This window comes from Neodiprion lecontei, chromosome 3 (assembly GCF_021901455.1).
Source record: "Neodiprion lecontei isolate iyNeoLeco1 chromosome 3, iyNeoLeco1.1, whole genome shotgun sequence".
NCBI lineage: Eukaryota > Metazoa > Arthropoda > Insecta > Hymenoptera > Diprionidae > Neodiprion > Neodiprion lecontei.
The window spans coordinates 41,535,213-41,555,268 of NC_060262.1; the positions used below are offsets into that span (position 1 = coordinate 41,535,213).

Below are 20,056 nucleotides of genomic sequence, written 5' to 3' on the forward strand. Positions count from 1 at the left end.
GAAGCGTTGATCGTGTTTTAGGTTAAGGTATCCGAGGTATAACTGATAAGCGGGCGAATATGGGGACTTGGATGACCGTTTGACGGAACAACGGACCGCGAATCGGGAGGCGAAGAGGAGCGAGGATCTTATATGCCAAGCTCGAGGAGGACGCCGAGTGAGATATATCGGCGAATTATACAAGATGGCGCACCGCACGGTAGGAACGCGTTCTCCACTCCGTCAATTATGCTAATTCTGATTTCCCCGAGATTAATGGAGGATAGCATCTGCCTCGGATCCGGCCCGCGAAATCATGGCGTTGGACCATTCGGACCTGCCCGACTGTATAATGCAATTCGCTGCCAGTCGCCATTTTGGCACGCTACAAGATGACCTGGCAAAAATAACCTCCAGTTAAACCGTCCGCACAAACGATGAATCAATTATAAAGCACGTATCTGATTCTCAATTTTTCTCTTAACAACAGGCTGAATATTATATTCCAACTTCTCGTATCTGCGCTCAATTTCGTTAATCGTAGGTAATATTGAGCACGGTTAAAATAAGTGTTCACAATCTTCAACGAATGAAAACTTCAAATCGACGTGATTATAGATAAATAGTCTCGTTCGGAAACGGTCTTTCTAATCGTGAATCGCATTCCGTCGTTCCAGCGTAACAGGAATACTCGGCAAATAAGGAGCTCGGTTGGACGATAAATGACAACTCCACACCCGTCCTTGTATCTTGGAAACGAAATCAATCCCCTCAGGTTAACGTCCAGATGGCCTACTGCGGTAGTAGTTCAAGGCCGCGCAGAGAGAGGAAAGAAACTGCTTCTCGACGACTAGATACTAGTCGACGGATAAGAGGACGCTCATCAGTCGATCTCCGTTCCTTTCGGAGATGAAGCCTGTAAGATGAGAGTCGCGATGAGGAAGGAGGAGTAGAATTGGGGATGGGGAAAGGTGAGTCCGGGTGATCGAGCTGCACGTAGAGAACGAAAAAGGGAGAAAGACGGACGTAGGCCTTTCGGGAAAGACGGTTTAATCCAGGGTCCCACTTAATCGCAATCTCGACTTTTTCTTTCCCGCGGGTATAACGTAAGGCGGTGGGTGGTGAGGCTGCCGCTACCGCTGCCCGCATCTTGAGCAAGACGTATCGACTCGGATTTTTTCACGGAGTCATTTATCAAAGCCTGCCTTCTCTGCACTTCCCTTCACCTCCACCTCCGTCTTCAGTTCCGGCTTCGGCTCCGGCTCTCGTCTATGCCACTCGATACAGAAGTAGAGGGTCCCAGCCTCACCGGGAGGCGGTGGTCGCGGTGCCGATGGCGATGCCGAGAAGAAGTCGAAGAAAGAAAGGAAGGAAGGAAGGAAGGAAGGAAGGAAGTAAGGAAGGAAGGAAGGTATGGAAAGGTGGCCGCCTAGCAAGGCACGGTACACCGTCTATCTATCATTGCCTTGCACGCCGACATCCATCTTTCCTTGGCGCAGGGGCTGATCGACTATTGGATGCTTGCGGTACACCTCGCGATGTTATAAGTTCCTATCGTAAACAGCAAATACTTGGAGTCCCTTTTATCGTTGGTAGTCGCGCACTGCAGTCGACGATACGACCCTGCAATTCGGAAGAGAACTTCGAGGCGCCATTGCATTGGCGTTCTTCAAAAACCGGAGACCGAAAAGCTTCACCTGAAGCTCTTGCTTTTAATATGGGCAGCTTTCCGTAGTTCTATTGCTTATATTGGAATATGTAAACGCAATCCCTGGATCCCATCATGCGTAGAATCATCCCTGAAACAGTCTAGAGCAACTTGACTCTGTCCACCAAAAACGATTCTTCAAACTGACGTACGTACGTGCCCGTAATTCTTTTCTATTATAGAACGACGCGTGTTTCTGATTTAAATTTCTTCTGTAAAATATAAACCAACGTGAGATGCCCCCATGTAGCCAGTACAGTGTCTTGGAGCAACAATGTGAAAATCAAACAGGAATGAAGCGAACTTGTAACATATACTTATAAATGAGACAAATAGCCCACCACCCATCTGATAACATATTTATACAGATCGTACGACAAGCGCGCCCCCTGGCGAAAATATATGTATTTGATTAGGGTGAGTTTGTATATTGGGTGACTGTGTATGGAGTGTGTCGACGCATACGTAAATAGGTCCGAAGTAGGGGCAGGGCACTCGTCCAAAGGCAAATACTTACACGTGCCCTCAAGATAAGGTTCCAAGTGAAAATCAGGATCTGATACGAGGAGAGTCCTGCGTGATTCGTTTTGTTGCGATAAAGGACTGGAACCCTAGCGCTATTGGAAAGCCTTGGAAAGCGCCTCTATGCTCTGTGCAAAGTATCTTCAAACACCCCGTGACATTTGTTAATGCCGTTCGCGAATTTACCACCAGAGTTATTTTTCGCCACCCTGTACATCCTGCGGCTCAAGTTCGGAGAGCCTTCGATGCAGCCTTGACGTCGAGCCGTCCTGCAAGCTTCTAGTTCGAAACTTCCATCTCGCGCTGCAGGAGCAGTACTGCAAATTGTTATTGAATTTCAAGTTCGTCAACGCCGCGAGGAGAATTTTCTCCGTGCAGTCCTTGAGAGCATCCCTTATAACTAATGCAGATGCTTCCCGTCTACCACCTGCCCCTACCTTGGGATAGTGGAAATCGCTAATGAAACTATGGTGGAAATAATACCATGCACGAATCTATTCGTGATGATTGCGAAGGTCAAAAGACAGATTGCAATGTCATAGCCACGACGCTCGATGCTGCACGACGGTTCGAGATGGGTTGCAAAATGGACTCTCAACGCGATCGAAGGTAGATACTAAAGATGCCTGAAATCCCGGGTTTCATTCGCGATGCTCCGACCCATCGGATCGGACCTCGCCGAGCAAGCAGCTCTCTACCCTAGGTTAGTTAAGCTGGTCCTTGGCACGGAGCAAATAGGCCATTCAACTCGTTCGACGAGTTTTGGGCCCTTTAAATTGGGACTCTCAACCTTCCCGGGCCGGCATCGCGTCGGCTGGCGCAGGTTCACGACCTCACACAAAATAGACGGTTGTAATGGTACCCCGAAGCGTTCTTCGCTCTTCTTCTTTCACTGCTTTATTTTTTACAACCGCGTTCTTTACTCGCCTCTCATGCATGCAGTATGCACCGAACCCTGCATAGCCTGAAAGAGGCGACGATACGCCGAGAGACGCAATGGAGAGAATATTTCTTGATATTTCGAATCAACCTGACCTTCCAAGACCAAGGGGAGAAAGGGTGCTGGGCGGGGTGGCTTGGCGGGGAGGGGTAAGACGAAACCGAAGGAGTGCACTGGCCACGAAAGACCCGCGATGCTGCTGCAGCCAAGAGGAAAATCGAGCCGAGTGTCTCTCGACGTGTACAGTGCGAGTGCTCAATTTTTTCTGGCTCATCAATATTTGGGACTGAGAATGTTGTTATGCTGCCGAGGCACGGGAGGCCTTTTGGCCGAGTGCCCGTCCGTTCGACTCTTACCTCCTCCGGACGGTTGACAACCCCTTCGTACGAACCAACGAAGGACCGTGACCTTACCTAAAAACTTTCCCAATTCCATCCTAACCGGAAAATCTACTTCTCACTCTTTGCCATCGCTGTCAGCGAATCTCCTCACCTGCGCGATATTTTGGATTCTTTACGAATGGTCCGTTTAAGTATTCACAGTAATTTCGGATCGGCCGGCCAGCAGAATTTTCACCTTGTCGAATTCAATCGGATCAACGGAATAGGCGATATCGTGGCTTTTGACTAATTGTAAAAAAAAAAACTAAACTAGCAAAGCAGTCTTTTTTGTTCTGTACGATATTTGATAAGTCATTCTGATTTCACCTTATCCAGCCTTACTGATACTTCAATTCACTTCCATCTCAATTTTTGACTTGATCCTGCGGCTTTAACTATACATCATCAAGGAATCTTTATCGTCACCGCATTGCAATCATTTCTTCTTAACTGAGACAACTTTTGTCCATGTAATTCAAGTATAAGTAAACGCTTATTTGGACAAGCTTTACGGTAATAATATTACATTATCTGCGTAATGGAGAACAGAGAATAAAAATGGCTCGACAACGATATGGTGATAATTATTGAATGGTGTGCGGCGAAGAGACATGTTAGAAAAAGTGAATGTGGATAGATCGGGATTGTAAACGCGGAAAGTGTGTCAGATGTTTAGAATGACGCCGGAAGGTTTAACTCGGGACAAAAATAGCTGTTCCATGTTCACCTCTGACGAGTCTCTTACAATAGGTAGCTTATTTGACCCAGAGATAATTCATTCCTTTGTGATATTGTAACGTCGTGCCTTGATCATATTCGTATGAAGATATTCTTGTGCCATTTGTTTCCCCGTACAATAACCGTCAAATCTATATCGTTAAAAGTGGCTGTACAATATCCGTTTGCATCGAGCAAGGGACCCGATATTATCTGTACGATTAGATGAATACCATCGGTGAATAATCGAGTGCCAATAATTCCCATCCATACTCCTCGTACAATAAAATACAATTTTCAATATTCTCGCGAATGATTTTGCGCGGTAATATCTTTTCTCTTGTGGCACGAAAACTTTGAAGACATCGGCTGAGTTTCATATTTCTTATTCATGAGAGTAGACGCGTCGTTATTCTGGGAAATTGGAAAATATAAAAAGAAGTCGTAAAAAAAAGAGTGAAAATAATCCCGCGAAGTATAAATTACTGATGTCGAGTACACCAAGGAGGTCTTCTACTAGTTTCTTGTCTGTATTTGCACCCTGAATAAAGGATCACTCCTCGGTGCAAGAGTTAACGATCGGCACGTTCAACAACGACGCTAAGAGAATTAATCAGAGATGAACGGTAATCGTGTAAAGTTGTAAGAAAAACAAAAAAAAAAAAAAATCATTCTATCAAAAAACTAAACCGATGAATCCCTATTTGCAAAATGTTTAACCAATTGACCATTTCGCTTCGAGGTCAATTGTTTCGAGTCTTAAAATAATTTTGAAAAAAGAAATGGTACAATTAATCGAGCAGAACAGTCGCAGAATCAAGGATAATCATGGTCTTGGCTTGAAAAATCGTGCAGAAGATCGGGCAAAGTATTTTCAACTTTGGAACCGAGGTTGAATGGTGGATACTTATTTTTATAAAAAATATCCGAGATAATTCAAAGGCGATGTTAAAGACGAGATACACCCGGTGACTTGGACTGCGGAGTGGTGGCAGAGAGGGCTATATAAGTCGAAAGGGGACCGAGGCACTTACCAGTTCAACATTAAGCAACGAATTAGAAGTTCCCCGCTGAAGGTCCGACGAAACACTACAGCCGAAAACCGAAGGGTCCACCGAGACATTGCGGATTTCCAACTGTTGACGGAGTTCGCGTTCATATCCGAACCGGAAGTGAGACGTCGTAGGGTAAATTATTCCCACATTGTCACCCAAGCTTCTACAGAGTGAAACAAGCAAACCTTTGTTTCCATTAATTGGCTCGCTTTTGATTGGAAATAATTGTCTACCCCACGTGTTTACCAAATCAATGTCGATCACCTTGCAGGTGTTCTTAGAACTCCAAGACCATGTATAAGCCAGCCCTCTACACGGCGGCCAACGGTCTTCAACGATCGGATGCTCATGACATCACGGAGGAGTACGCCAAAGAAATCGGCCATATGTCGGGACGATGCCTCGACATTGGATCCGGTCCTGGAGACGTGGTGAACGATTTTATTTTGCCGAAGCTACACCCAAAGGCCACCGTATTATGTGAGTACGTCTCGTTTGGCCAGTCGTGCGAACACCTTGTCAAACTAAAAAAAAAAAACATGCATTCCGCCACACTCCAGGTTCGGATATATCCGAGTCCATGCTCAATTTCGGGAAGTCGAAATACAGGGACAACAAACGACTGTCCTTTATCAAACTGGACATTGAGTCTTCCGATCTGCCTAAGGATTTAATTGAGCATTTCGATCACGTCGTATCATACAACTGTTTACACTGGTGCCAGAACATGCGGTGAGTTCTCGACAGTTGTCTTGATTAGACAATTGTTCATTACCTTTGATAAATTTCTGAAGAAGCAGAAATGACGATCAGTCTTTCGGAGACTCGTTTTAATTCTTCAATCGATCGGTAATTTATTATTCCCGCATATAGCTGCTGGTCGAGAGTCGGATTGGTTCTAGACGAGTCCCGAAATATTTATGCAAATTCCTGATCCGGTCTAATTGTTTCAGCAAGGCGTTTGAAAACATCTTTACTCTGCTTCGACCAGGAGGAAGCACCCTTTTGGTATTCCTGGCCAACAACCCTGGCTTCAAAGCGTATGAGACGTTGGCTGCCATGCCTCGCTATCAACCCTACATGAAGGTGAGTTCTTTTCACACTCGACAACTTTCCATCCGACAGAAACGTCATCTGAGCTTCCTCTATTTGCTTACAGGACGTGGATCGCTACATTCCGCTATTTCAGCACACCGAACAACGCCGTGAGACTTTGAAGAGTTTGGTCCAAGACGAAGGGTTCGAGGTTCTTCACTGCAGCCGCAGAGAAAGAAGTTACATCTTTGACACACCGGAGACCTTGACCAGTAAGATGTATTTTTGTTTAATCACTAGGAAGGAATCGTGGTAGGTGACGAATTGCCTACAGCATCATCATCGTCAAGTGTAGAAATCTATTCTCATCGTGTGATCGTGATGCTTATTTCAGAATTCATGCTGGCGGTGAATCCTTTTATAGAACGCATGCCGGTCGATCTCAGGTCAGAATATGTTAAAGACCTGGTGGCAGAAGCGGTGAAAGAAACGATTATTTTCAACAAAAGTAACAGCAACGAAAATAAATATAGTATGTTGTCTAGATATTACATATTTGTACTTTACTTAAGGAAACCAATTGCCAAGTGATATTAAAAATGAGAAAAAGAAATTGTTATCTAGTTTCTTAAGTATAACATAAAATACGCACCGGTAATCTAACAACGCAAGTATTGTTCTTCTCTGAAAATTTACATGTATATATGTTGTGACGTGGTATTTTAAACTGCGTCACATGGGTTATAATAAAGCACTCCCTCCTTCTCAGAATAACGCGAAACACGACGAAGGCACGTCTAAGGCCAATACCCCAAAGAAACGACTATCTAATTTTAAGTGAAATTTATTCATTAACCTTCTACCAATCCATTTTCTACCTTTGTATCTCACTACGTGAACCACCTTCAAGAACATCGCTTCAAGGGAACCGTATATCGCAACCCAGAGGTCACGGACCGGGTCAACAACGTCACACCGTCAGCTACAGAGGGCAGCATACCGCCGATCCGACTCCGGATGGATGTCTATCCGAATTGCGTACAGTGTCATGCGTCAAAACCACAACAAAGCCTCCCGTCGACGACACTTATCACTTATCAGCCTTTATTTTAACTTAAAGCAAGCTGGACGTGGTTGCCTCACGCACGCGTTTTATCGAAGGACAAGCATGGGGATCCGGTACGAGGACCATCGCGACCGGGACGTCTTGGTACAAGGGCTCTCATGAACGAGTTGGCAGAGGATCTGTACCTACTCGATATCGATGCCGCAATTACAATGTAAGATCGTTGCATCTTCAATTACCGTCGTTTTAACTGCAAGATCTACTCACGCATCGATACTGCAATACCTTGAGGGGCACACCTTCCTTCCCTTCTTACCCGTAGAGCGAAGCAATTGAGTGCAACCCCTCTACGTATCGATCGACGGATTGATATTTCAGCACATGCCAACGAAGGAGGAGAAGACGAGTGAAGATGGACTACCGCCCGTCCTACTTGTGACCCGTCTCACGTGAACTGCTCACCCAATTAGCGATCGAACAAGATAAGAAGACAATTATTAGGTCCTATCGTAATTCGGTGGTCACTTTTATTTCTTCACAGTTGTCCACCTGTTTGTGATAAGTTTGAGGTTATGTTACTGTTATGTAGTGTTGACGTTTAAATTTCAGAAAACATACGCAATTTGTTTTTACGCGCCGTTTTGACAATGGGAGAATTGAAAAAGTCTGTAACTGTGCAAAAACAACGCGCATTTTTGAAAATTTGTACTCTGCTGAATTATTCAACCGGACTATCGGGAAATCTTTTGCAAAAAGCAGTAGGCAAGAACGCGCTCAAGAAAAGTGCAGTGATTAATTGGATGAAATCGTTCAAGGAGGGACGGACAAATACTGAAGATGCACCGAGGTCGGGTCGACCGAGATCGCCTTCCAGACAAGAAAGGCAAGAACGAATTCAGGAACTGTTGCGATGCTCTAGTAGAGTGACGTCTCTCTCTCAATCAATGATATAACAACAAACCAGAATTGGATTCCGCCATTAACACCGCAATTACTAGCCTTAATGAAGGTGGAACATATAATGGGGTCAATGACCTCCCGTCAGTCTGGCAGCGTGTCATTGATAGCGGAGGGGACTTCTAATTGTTAAACAAGAATACCATTTATTATCAAATAAAAAATAAAAGATTAGTTGAAAAATAAAAGTGACCACCGACTTATGATAAGACCTAATACGTGACAGCAGCACGTCAAACGCGGTCTGCGCAGTGTACAGACAGACGCGTTCTCGTTCGGTAGTTCTCTAATCGCATCTTCCTTAACGTCCTATCCTGTCTGTACATCAGTTTTCTTCTACCTGCATCTGCATCGTTGTTTCTACTCTCTCGTGAGATTTTATTTTGTCTATTTTGCGAAGCTACGAAGTTACTTGTGTTATACCTTATCTATATCTTCTCTCTTTTCTTGTCTTTACTCGCAGTGTTCTCTGTGTGAGCCACGGCCTAATGTCGCAAGTAACATGGCGACTGGTTTATACTTATTTAATGTGTAGTAACTATTGCCTATTTTCTTGATCTCGCTTTGCTTGAATTGATGAATGATCCGATATCGCTGAACAGCAACGCTTTACTATTTCTTTGTTTACGTTTGATTAGAATATCTCCAATTGCCTTGCTTTACTTGAATTTGGTAATTTATCGTTTCTCCGTAGTGATTGGTAAATTAGTTGACTTATAAATTTTCACCGTTTATCCTTGCCTCCGATTTGATTATAAGTTGCTTCCTTACCTAATATTTTTGAGTAATTAATATCTTTTCTTAATACGTGAGGAATATCTGTGCACTTTTCTATGTCTTATCGCTATCTCTTATCTACCGCGTATGTCGCAAGCTAGACACTACGTATTTCCTTTCTAATTTCTAACTTAGTATATATTTTCTAAATATTTCTTTGAGTATCTTTTTCCCGTAAATCGCTACCTTAATTTCGTTATCACCTGATCGACTTGTATTTCCTGCTTTCTGTATCAGTTCTAATATCTTTCTGCTTTACCTGAAAATTACCTTGACTGTTCACCTCTGCTGTGATAATACTATTCTCTCGCTATATTATTCTACATACTTTCGCTTGAATTGCTAACATTTAATTTGAGGATCTTAGATTGTGCATTCCATGCTAGCCTACCTTTAATCAACTATTGTAAAACTTGCTGATTGTTGCTCCGAGTAATAATATCACGGCTACACATCTCTATCTCTCGCTTATCACACAATACCTGTCTCGCTAGTTTGTTAATTCTCACTTTCACCTCTTCCTCTAACTGTATCTAATTCTCGGGCTGTATTTGTATTTCTTGAATTGTTTAATTGTACCTAAATTTCTCAAATTCCTTGATTCTATTACTTTTTGCTGTTATTTATTTTAATGAAAACACGCTAAGCTTCACCTGATCACCAACTCTGATGCAGAATTTGCGGTTCGATTGATATTTCGCATAAAAATATGCGTTTTATAGGATTAAACTTTTCATTTCTCGTTATAATTTTTCATTTCTCGTTACGAAAAAACTTTTCCAGTTCGTCCGGTTGAAAAATATTATGTTCTTGTGGGTGAAATTGTCAATTCACCCCTTGACATGCCTCACTTTAGAGGGTGGTTTCACCACCTTCAAGTTTTCAATGGCAGATAAAAACAAAATACGTGTCGCTTAGTCTTTAATCTACAATAACATGTTACAAAAGATATCAAATCGGAGAGATCGACCTGGGATACCTTCCTTGTTAAAGAGATACGTGCGGCCGTTATAGAGATCGAAATTGGACCCGGCCAAAATCCTTCCAGATCATTTTATCAGCTGATCGGCCTAACTAATACGTAAGAAACTGCCTGTAAGCTACAACCCCTCTAATACATCATACCTACTTAAGGGGGTGCCCTGGTCGATTTTGACGTTGACGTACATGTCTCCAAACATTGAGGTTCACGTATCTTATCGCGAATAAAGGCTCAACAGCCGATGCAGAATTCTGACCAAAAACGCTCCAATACATTCCAATACTCCACGGACTCTACTAAATCGCAATAGTAAGTTCGTAAAATTCATTCATACGGGAATAAATACTGATACTCCTTTGCAGCATATTTTCTTAACCGTGGAACCTTGCCAGTGACGAGAGTCATCCTTGAAACGATGTTCGAACCAGCCTTGTACTCAGCCAACGACAAACAGGTTCGTGAGGAGACCAGCGAATACATTGAAGAGTTTTCCGATGAAATTGGCCAAATGTCAGGACGGTGCCTTGATATTGGAAGTGGACCCGGCCATATAGTAGTCGATTTACTCCTTCCAAAGTTGAATCCGAAGTCTACCGTTATCTGTAAGTCTCAACTAGCGCATTGATCACAAGGCTAACAATAACTTTATTCCACACTAATTGTAAATGAATATTATGAACACAGGCTCTGACATTTCCCGACCGATGTTGGACTACGCTAAAGAAAAATATGGCGCGGACGAGCGAATATCTTTCCTCGAGCTGGACATTGAGTCCCCAACGCTGGTCGAATATCTAGGTGAAAAATTTGATCACGTCACATCGTTCTATTGTTTACAGTTTTGTCAAGACATGCGGTAAGTTCCTGTCATTAATTTCCTTCAACAGCCCAATCAATCACTGTTACTGCCTTACAAAATCACATCATTCAGCCAAGTCTTCAAGAACATCTTCGACCTATTGCAACCTGGAGGTACTGTTCTCTTCACCTCAGTGTGCAATCATCCTTGTGAGGACGCTTACAAGATACTGGCAGCTGTACCTCGATACAAGCGCTACATGATGGTATGTTTTTGCTTTCAAACTCGTTATAAAATTTACGTATTTTTTGTATTCTTGTATTATATCCATGCCTATGTAGCGATTGTATAACGCTTGAGTTTATATACACTATATTACAATTGGACTCGAGCCTCGAAATTAATACGCTTCGTCAAGTGCACGTCAGCGGTTATCTCGGAATTTTTTTACCCAACATCATCCTCGATTACAGATAATAGATATTCAACACTCTACCTGGAGTAGCGGATCTCTCCAGAAAATCGTATGATTGACCATTGCGTCGATGAAAATATTATTCATGGCTCCAATTGGCAACTCAATCTCGTTGCCTTTAATAAACAGTACATTTAGGAGAGCGTGAGAATACGAGATTTTCTCAAAAGTACCCATATTTTAGTAACACCATAGAGTATTTACGATCATCTGAAATGGTTAACAACAGTTTCAATCTCATTTTACTCAATTGCAGGATGTGGACCGTTTCGTTGGGGTATTTCAGCACGCTAAACGCCCGCGTGAGACTCTGAAAAGTTTGCTTCGAGACGTTGGCTTTGAGGTCTGCCACTGCAGTAACAGACACACGAGTTACATTTACGACACTCCCGATGCTCATACCGGTAAGTTGTCTGTTTTGGTTGATCAACACAGCAATGTCATTGAATTTCATCAATTGGCAGGATTCATGGCGTCTATCGACCCCTTCATGTCCCGCATGCCGGATGAACTACAGCGGGAGTACTTGATAGATCTGGGCATAGAAGCAAGAAGGCACACATTCATCGTCAACAAGGATGGGAATGACGATTGTAGCATACTGTCCAGACGCCATACCTTTGTAGTTTACTTGAAAAAGCCATTGGTCCACTGATAAACAGCCAAATAATTAATAAAAGTCGATATATCAATCATCGTTCACGTTCTGAAATATTCGAATGTTCAACTAACCAGCTTTTTTTTTAAATTCGTCGCATTGAGATGAAAAATTTGTGTGAAACTACGGAGTAGGCTTTGAGATTAATCTTGGAAACGTCGACTTGGAACCATATAATTAGTACGGATTTTTAGTACTATTCAAGAACGCAATGACAACCTGATTCAAAACCTTAATCAGATAAGCTACTAAATGATATAAATAGTTGTTACTTACCCAAGCTGTTACTTTTATCTCGAAACGAGAAAATATAAATAAACAGATATAACCCGAAGGTTATACTCATTGATCTAAGAAACCCAAAAAAGCCCTGTCTTTGGAAAATTCAAATATATTGTTCTATGTGACCGTCTTCTTGAATATCAGCAGAAGTTCTCGCATTATCAACAAAAAAAAAAACGAAGATGACGAAACAACAAACAAGCCGGAAAAACAGTTTTTTGCGATACTTTTCATTGCCATTGAAAAGCTAAGAGTCTGCGATCCATCCGACGAACTTGCGCGATGATCTGGTAAGTGGATTATAGATGAATAATCCGAAACTGAGGACTTGGCAAACAAAAAAAGAAGAAATATTAAACGAAAAATTTGAACAAATGAAATTTGTGATAGTAAAAAAATTGAGAAAAGTGTGAGAATTCAGCGCGAGGGGAATGAAATTAGCTGAGTAAGAGGTATAACAAGTGGCGTGGGACAAAGATAGGAGATAGAAGGACAGGATAGAGGCCGTAGAGTTAATGTAAGAATAAGGAGCAATAAGTGGGGGGAAAACGTCTGACGTAACACACTTAATTATATTTTTTTATCCGCGAGAATATTTTTTCCATAAATTAAAAACTAGTTTCGAGTCATTGACGTAAGTTGTTGTTCTACGGGTAATAAAATAGCTAACGTATCTTCAGATGTGTAATCTTGTTCAATGATTTACTATTTCCAGGAAATATGTTTCACCAATCGGAACTCTTTGATTCACATAAAAATGGTCTCTGTTCAATTGCACATTCTCAAACGGGGCATGATGCTGAATATTTTATTGATTATTATAGAAGAGTGACAAGAGGAAAAATAATTATTCACAACAATAATTTGAAGTGCATACTTTGGTTGTGAATCCACTTTTGCTAAGAACTAGCGAATAATTATGGTTGTATCATAGGTCTTGGAGGGCTATCATCCCTTAGTCCTCCATTACCGTAAGGAAATCATAAGTCAAATGTAACTTAACAACGAATCAGCATGCGGATCATCGAGAATTGAGGCTTACTCTTCTATAAGAAGCGGGCAGTTTTTCGGTAATACATGTGTGTAAATCATGAAACGACAAAGCTAACCAATCAACATTCATTGCGTTTCCCTACACTTAAGATACATATATATACTTATTTCAAGCGGGGAATGGTGAACCAGATTCTCATAAGGTGAGTGTCCCAGTTACTGAGCCTGTTAACCTTTTTCGGTTGGATCTAATTGATCCTTAATTTTCAAATTACCAAAAAATACATTTTTAGCGTCTAACTCTGTATCAATTGGTTTCAGTCATCGAGAAATCCACAATTTGTGCCGTCAGTTTATAGTTTTGTAAAATGTAAGGTTCAATAACTGGGTCTGAACGTGTCAATGACTGGTAAACCGATGCACTTACCTTACTTATATTCTCAATTTTTTTCCCATACACTTACAAGCCTAGCTGAGAATTTTTTTCCCTCATTTGTAATATCACTTCGCAGCAGGTTTACTATACTCATTTTCGTTTCTGCTGCTTTTGTTGAATATAATCGTTTCTTTCACCCCTCCTGCCAGCTGGTCTTTGACATATCCTGCCCCGAGGTCGACCGGCATGAGTTCTATAAAAGGATTCACCGCCAGTATGAATTTTGAAATAAGCATCACGATCGCACGATGAGAATAGACTTCTACACTTGACGATGATGATGCTGTAGGCAATTCGTCACCTACCACGCTTACTTCCTAGTGATTAAACAAAAATACATTTTACTCATCAAGACCTCCGTTGTGTTTAAGATGCAACATCTTTCCCTACGGCTGCAGTGAAGAACCTCGAACAATCGGACCAGATCACGAACGTGTGTTGAATAAACCGATATGGATATGTTGTTTATTGGTGTACTTGACCCATCGTAATTATGTATCACACACATACACAGGCATGGATATTACGCAAATGAAATGAAATTTATATCGATAGAATCACGCTCCGCGTATTATCAGTATTTTGTTCTGTTAATGCATCGTCCCTCATGCACCTTTCCAAAAGTGCGAATGCCAAGTGATTAACCTTTAGTTGGCATCTTTATCTGGAACCTCGGGGTCATGCACCGAAGCAATTTGATGTTTTTACTTGAATTTTTGTATTTTTTTTTTTTTTTTGTACTCACCGAAGTGTCTTTTATAAGATAAAAACGGTAGCAGCAACAATTTTTTATTTTAAGGTAGTACCATTCTTTTAAAGGGCAGAAACTTTCAAGTTACGAAAATCTCGATTAAAGACCCTTGGGTCACGAACGGCATCAAGGTGCCAGGTAAAGGTTAAAGTTAACGCGGAGCCAACGGATTAAATAATCTGTTACAACAGTTTTCATTAAACACTTTTCATCGCCATCCGTTAAACTGACCGGAAGGACACACCTGAACATACAGTAGCTATTTTATTACCCGTAGACCGGCAACTTACCTCAATGAGTCGAATCTAATGTAGAATTCCATAGAATAACGTTTTTGTGGATAAAAAAATATAAAGGTGTGTGCGAGATTTAAGGCTATCAAGAATAACTTTACTTCAAATTTGATGTGATTATTGATCTCGGATTTCTCTTACCACCACCTTCGTCTTGCTCTTAAAGGCTAAACGCTGACCCCGTGAATATATAAATCGCACTATCGTCAGCTATAGTCAGTTACTAGTCGCGGTTAAAATCTCCGACTTCGCCGACTCTCCACTATTGCTTGTTGATCAACAAGTTCACCAGTCCGAGTGTTCAAGGCAGACTGAGTAATCATAGTCGCAAGGTACGCTTGTAATTAATAAATCCTTTTTACCATAAACACTTTTTACTTTTCATCACCTTTGATAATCCAAGAAAGGTATTGGTTACGGTTAAAAATCACTTTTTTATAATTTCAACGAATCTTTACGTTTTCGAAAATCCTTTAGAATCCGAGTAACAGGTTTTTAGAAAAATATCGGTCTGCCGGTCTATCCGACAAACTCACACCATGATCTTGTAAACGGCTGGATGAAAAAAACTCGAAACTTACAGGATTTAACAATCAACCTATACGCGTGAAAACTTGCCATGTCCCGTTTAATTTTAAGTTCCGGTTCTACCGGAAATAAAGAAATTTTCAATCTTTTACCAACAAACATGCACTATTTCCTCCTTAATACTTTTTCAAAATAAACGATCATGTTTTTCCTAGTTTAAATATTTTTTTTTTCTGAAATTCATAACTCATTCGTTGTTCAGAAATTTTCTGTTCAACTTTTTTTCAAAACTTTTTCATTTGGCTGCCAACTCTTATCAGTTTCAGAATTTTCACTCAGCCATTTTCGAGATCATTACGGAAATTTGTCGGACAGACCGGACAGATTCTTCTCTTTTTACAGAGATCAAAAGTATCGAGAAAAAAGCTGTTTTTCCGCAGTATTTGACGGAGTTCGAAATCTCTTTAACACCAGAACTATTACACCAGTCAAAATGACTGGTCTTTGATAATATCTAATAATATAATATATTTGCATGAATATAATATGACTTTTTTTTTATGCGGTATTTTTTGAAGACCAGTCACTTTGGTAAAGATAGCTTTGTCTCAATTACGGTACTTCTAATGTTACTGACCTTTAAGATTTCCGTATCAGCAAAAATGAACTTTCGTAAGCAGTACCTGTATCAGGCATTGAAATTACTTCGTAGCGTTTTAAAAACATATTTTCATATATAATTATCTGTGTTTTGATGAAAACAGGTTTGTAAAACGTTACGAATTGATTTGGAAAGAACATTGTGAGAGCAGAGTTCGATTGAATTTTCACGTACCTCACTCTATTACATAATATTCGTATTTTGTTTATTTTTATTTCTTCGTGTGCTGCTTATTTCTACATTGCTGATTTCGTCGCAGAAGCACACAAGCGACCATATATCCAATATGCATATATGTGCAATTGGAATGCAGCTCAGTAAGCTACTTTAGCCTTAACTAGACATGCCCGAAAGTTAAAGGAGTGATATATGAAGAGGATATATCGATTATTAGCGAGAATAAATTTTTAGAGCAACTGTTATTCTTTTTGTTTATACATACATAAATATATATGTTTTCAGTTACAGTACTAATTTGCCAAGAAATAAACTTGACATGTGTCTGCAGAAAAAAAATACCGTTACTGAAAAATTGAGTGAAAAAGAAAAGGAACAGGCGCAACTCGACTCTTGGATCGCGTGGCCAAGATTTATCACATATCCATCTATCAAGATTGAATTTGAAATCTCGCAAATTTTGTAGAAATGCAGTGCAATTCTTATCAAATTGTCATTCGCTGCAACTAATAGTCGTCTGCGTGTTCCTAATTGTTAGATTAGGGTAGAAGATGCTTTACACTAGTTTTTTTTCCGTCTGGCACCGAATTTTACATTTTATCATAAACAATCTTATTACGCGGCAAAGCAGAATAAAATCAAACTTGTCTCAAAGAAGTGGGGAAATTGTATTATCGATGTCTTAATCGAGTTTTGATAAATGTTTAGTTTTCATCCCCACGAAATATTGTCGTACTGTACATACCGGGATTTAATGCGTTACTCGCAAAAATACACTAGTCATTAGAATAAGTACCTTGTATGTAGATGAATACTGAGGAACATCAGAGGTTATTTATACACCGCGGAACCTTTCCAGTGAGAGGAGTGAGTTTTGGAACGATGTTCAAACCAGCCGAGTACTCTGCAAACGACCAACTAGCGCGTCGAGAGACTAGCGACTTTATACAGGAGTATTCCAATGAAATTGGTCAGATGTCAGGAAGATGCCTTGATATCGGATGCGGACCCTGCGACCTAGTCGTCGATTCTCTTCTTCCAGTACTGAATCCAAAGGCTACCGTTGTCTGTAAGTTTCGACCAGCACCCTCATAACCAGTGTTACCAAGACTTAATTCCACCGAATGATTATACTCTGACTTCAGGCTCGGACATTTCCAAGCCCATGTTGGACTACGCAAAGGAAAAATACGGCGCCAACGATCGGCTATCCTTTCTCCAGCTGGACATCGAGTCTCCGACGCTGGCCGAAGATCTAGTTGAACAATTCGATCACGTCACGTCGTTCTATTGTTTACACTGGTGCGAAGACATGCGGTAGGTTCTCGTCACTCGTCTCCTCGGATGGCTCGATCATTATCTCTGGCTTACGGAGTCACACCATGATATCGTCCCTGCTTTCAGCCAAGCCTTCGAGAACATCTTTGATCTGCTGCGTCCTGGAGGTTCGGGCTTCTTGACCTTTGTGAGCGATTTTCCTTGCATGGACGCGTACAAGGTGCTGGCGGCTATCCCTCGATACCAGCGTTACATGACGGTATGTCGTTGCTTTCAACCTCGTTGTAAAATCCACGTCATTTTTTTATTCTGATGAACTATCTAAAAATTTTCCTAAGATGCGTGATTTGTGATCTCAGTTAATACTTATTCCGCATTACGATAACAGTAGTGCATCTCTGGAGATCCTGAAAATTTCCATATTCAGAGGAAAACAGGTTCACAGGTGTAGCCTGTCTTGTCATAAGCCCACGGAAGACTTGTCAGATCTTTCGATATCCACGCCGAACAACATTCTTCATTTAATTAATCGTATTCAATTACAGGATGCGGACCGTTTCATTCCAGTATTTCAGCACGCTGAACGTCCACGCGAGTCTCTGAAAATGCTGCTCGAAAAGGTCGGCTTTGAGGTCTGTCACTGCAGTAGCAGAGAAAGAATTTACATTTACGAAACCCCGGATGCTTTCGCCAGTAAGTTGTTTGTTTGGACTTATTGTCGTAGCAATATCATTGATTTTGAACCGTTTTCAGAATTCATGGCATGCGTGAACCCCTTCATACACCGCATGCCGTCTGATCTACAGCGGGAGTACAGAATAGATCTGGACATAGAAGCAAGAAAGCACACATTCATCGTCAACAAGGATAGGAATAACGATTATAGCATACTGTCCAGACGCCATACCTTTGTAGTTTACTTGAAAAAGCCATTGGTCCACTGATAGACAGCCAAATAATTAATAACAGTCGATATATCAATCGTCGTTCGTGTTCTGAATTGTTTACGTGTCCTGTTAACCACGTCTTTTTTTTAATTCGATACATTGAGAAGAACGTGCGTTATATGGTGAATCGGCAAATGAAATAAAGACTTGAAAAGTTGATCAGGAAAGCTGATCTCGTACTGTAGCAACAACGTTTTCTCAAGGACCTATTCACTAACCGCAGATAAGGTGACAAGCGATTACAAAATTTCACACGATTCTCAATAATTTTACACGACTTCGGAAACGGTTTGAAGCGATTTCAGATGATTTTAATATCAAGGATATTCAGTGGTTACGAAGAACTTCTACCGTGATTTCAAACGATTTCAAGTGATTACCGGTTGAATTCGGATTGATTTGTGCTTGGGTTCAACTTTGTTATAAACCTGAGTATAAATGTAAAATGTGTTTCTTGTAATTATTAAAATATCACACTGTAACAGCGTTGTCTTTCTGAATGCATCTACCAGCATTTCTAAGATATAAATCTGGAACAAACTTCGCTTTCACCGTTTCAAACGTATGACGACTAATATGCTTAAGAGATTTCTCTCAACACAACCACTAAACGTAATATTATTTTCAAAAGTAATGATAGCGACAAATATGACAAATATTTGTCCAACTTTATGATTTTGAAATTAATATATTCTCGTAAATTTGGTGAAGCGTAGACGGAAATAAATAATTCGCTGCACCAGAAAGTTTCAGTGTTGATATTAAGACACCGGGAAGAATTTAGCGCAGCGGTTGGAAGTTTTCAAGTTTAACAGGCTAGCTAAATTGAAAAGCTCACTTGGCACAATGTTTGCTATTACAGTAAATATTCTTGCTTCGACAGCAAGAATTCTGGCCGTGTGTATGTGAATATTATACAATTCGCTGGACCAGGACATTCTTTTTTTCCGTTACAGATATCATTTTCTTACGAGTTTGAGCCCCGTAGGAGATAAAACGTTCCCTACTGACAGTGTTGGATAAAAAAACAATGAAAAATAATCCCATCATTCTCTACGTAATTTTGACGTCCCGTTTCTTTGTTCCCAAAGGTAAAAAAGGAAGTTGTTGTAATCACCCCGAAAATTAAAGTTGTGTTGTCGGTAGATCTCCACGTTTTCGAAGTCTAGAGAGAATCGCCTGCAATCATTTTCAGATTATGATGTGTATACATATGTACGTGTGGTTTGCGACATGCGTTTCGGCGGATCCAGAAAAAATTATTTCACAGCTTAGAATGCACCAAGATACGACCCCGGGACCTTTGCTTTTCGAAAGATTGCTCCGACCACTGATTACGAGCTGATCAGGCCGCTGCCGAATCATCTTTCCGAACCGCTACTCAACTGTGTCAAGAAATGCCACGTTACATAATGTAAGTATGTAATAAATATTTTTATCCGACGATATCTAGAACTAGTTATCAAATTTTTATGGTATTGGTCTCAATCTGCGCCGCTCTTCCAAACTTCGACCTGAAAAGATATTGGCCACAACAGATGAAAAATTTTACTTACGATCAGAATCCGGAGAAAGTTGGCAAGTCGGTTACTATTCACCTGAATGTAAGATGTGGTCAAGATCGAGATAACGGCAAAACAAAAATTGGACATCGTATTGA

At 40.9% G+C, this 20,056-nt stretch overlaps 3 protein-coding genes across 12 annotated transcripts; all 3 read left to right on the plus strand.

Annotated features, from left to right (window-relative positions):
* The first annotated feature begins 5,290 nt into the window (after positions 1 to 5,290).
* On the plus strand, positions 5,291 to 6,949 carry LOC107226002 (juvenile hormone acid O-methyltransferase). Its single transcript, XM_015666667.2, has 6 exons — positions 5,291 to 5,433; positions 5,573 to 5,781; positions 5,862 to 6,033; positions 6,255 to 6,387; positions 6,461 to 6,608; positions 6,731 to 6,949. The coding sequence occupies exons 2-6, from the start codon at positions 5,595 to 5,597 to the stop codon at positions 6,925 to 6,927; spliced, it is 837 nt and encodes a 278-aa protein (XP_015522153.2). The 5' UTR covers positions 5,291 to 5,433; positions 5,573 to 5,594; the 3' UTR covers positions 6,928 to 6,949.
* Positions 6,950 to 8,615: 1,666 nt separating this feature from the next.
* Positions 8,616 to 12,384, plus strand: LOC124293514 (juvenile hormone acid O-methyltransferase-like). 8 transcript variants are annotated; one of them, XM_046734586.1, is made up of 7 exons: positions 8,616 to 8,729; positions 10,085 to 10,427; positions 10,481 to 10,720; positions 10,803 to 10,974; positions 11,050 to 11,182; positions 11,649 to 11,796; positions 11,857 to 12,384. In XM_046734586.1, exons 3-7 carry the CDS (start codon positions 10,534 to 10,536, stop codon positions 12,045 to 12,047), a joined length of 831 nt encoding a protein of 276 aa, XP_046590542.1. In that variant the 5' UTR covers positions 8,616 to 8,729; positions 10,085 to 10,427; positions 10,481 to 10,533; the 3' UTR covers positions 12,048 to 12,384. The 8 variants fall into 8 exon arrangements, with proteins under 8 accessions (XP_046590542.1, XP_046590547.1, XP_046590546.1 ...); XM_046734590.1 differs by having other exon boundaries at positions 8,623 to 8,729; positions 10,130 to 10,427; XM_046734589.1 differs by having other exon boundaries at positions 8,623 to 8,729; positions 10,130 to 10,217.
* A 2,602-nt stretch (positions 12,385 to 14,986) lies between these two features.
* Positions 14,987 to 18,878, plus strand: LOC107226009 (juvenile hormone acid O-methyltransferase). 3 transcript variants are annotated; one of them, XM_046735064.1, is made up of 7 exons: positions 15,038 to 15,137; positions 16,254 to 16,311; positions 17,031 to 17,240; positions 17,317 to 17,488; positions 17,576 to 17,708; positions 17,995 to 18,142; positions 18,203 to 18,878. In XM_046735064.1, the coding sequence occupies exons 2-7, from the start codon at positions 16,281 to 16,283 to the stop codon at positions 18,391 to 18,393; spliced, it is 885 nt and encodes a 294-aa protein (XP_046591020.1). In that variant the 5' UTR covers positions 15,038 to 15,137; positions 16,254 to 16,280; the 3' UTR covers positions 18,394 to 18,878. The 3 variants fall into 3 exon arrangements, with proteins under 3 accessions (XP_046591021.1, XP_046591019.1, XP_046591020.1); XM_046735065.1 differs by lacking the exon at positions 16,254 to 16,311 and having other exon boundaries at positions 14,987 to 15,137; XM_046735063.1 differs by lacking the exon at positions 16,254 to 16,311 and having other exon boundaries at positions 14,989 to 15,137; positions 16,979 to 17,240.
* Positions 18,879 to 20,056: the final 1,178 nt, after the last annotated feature.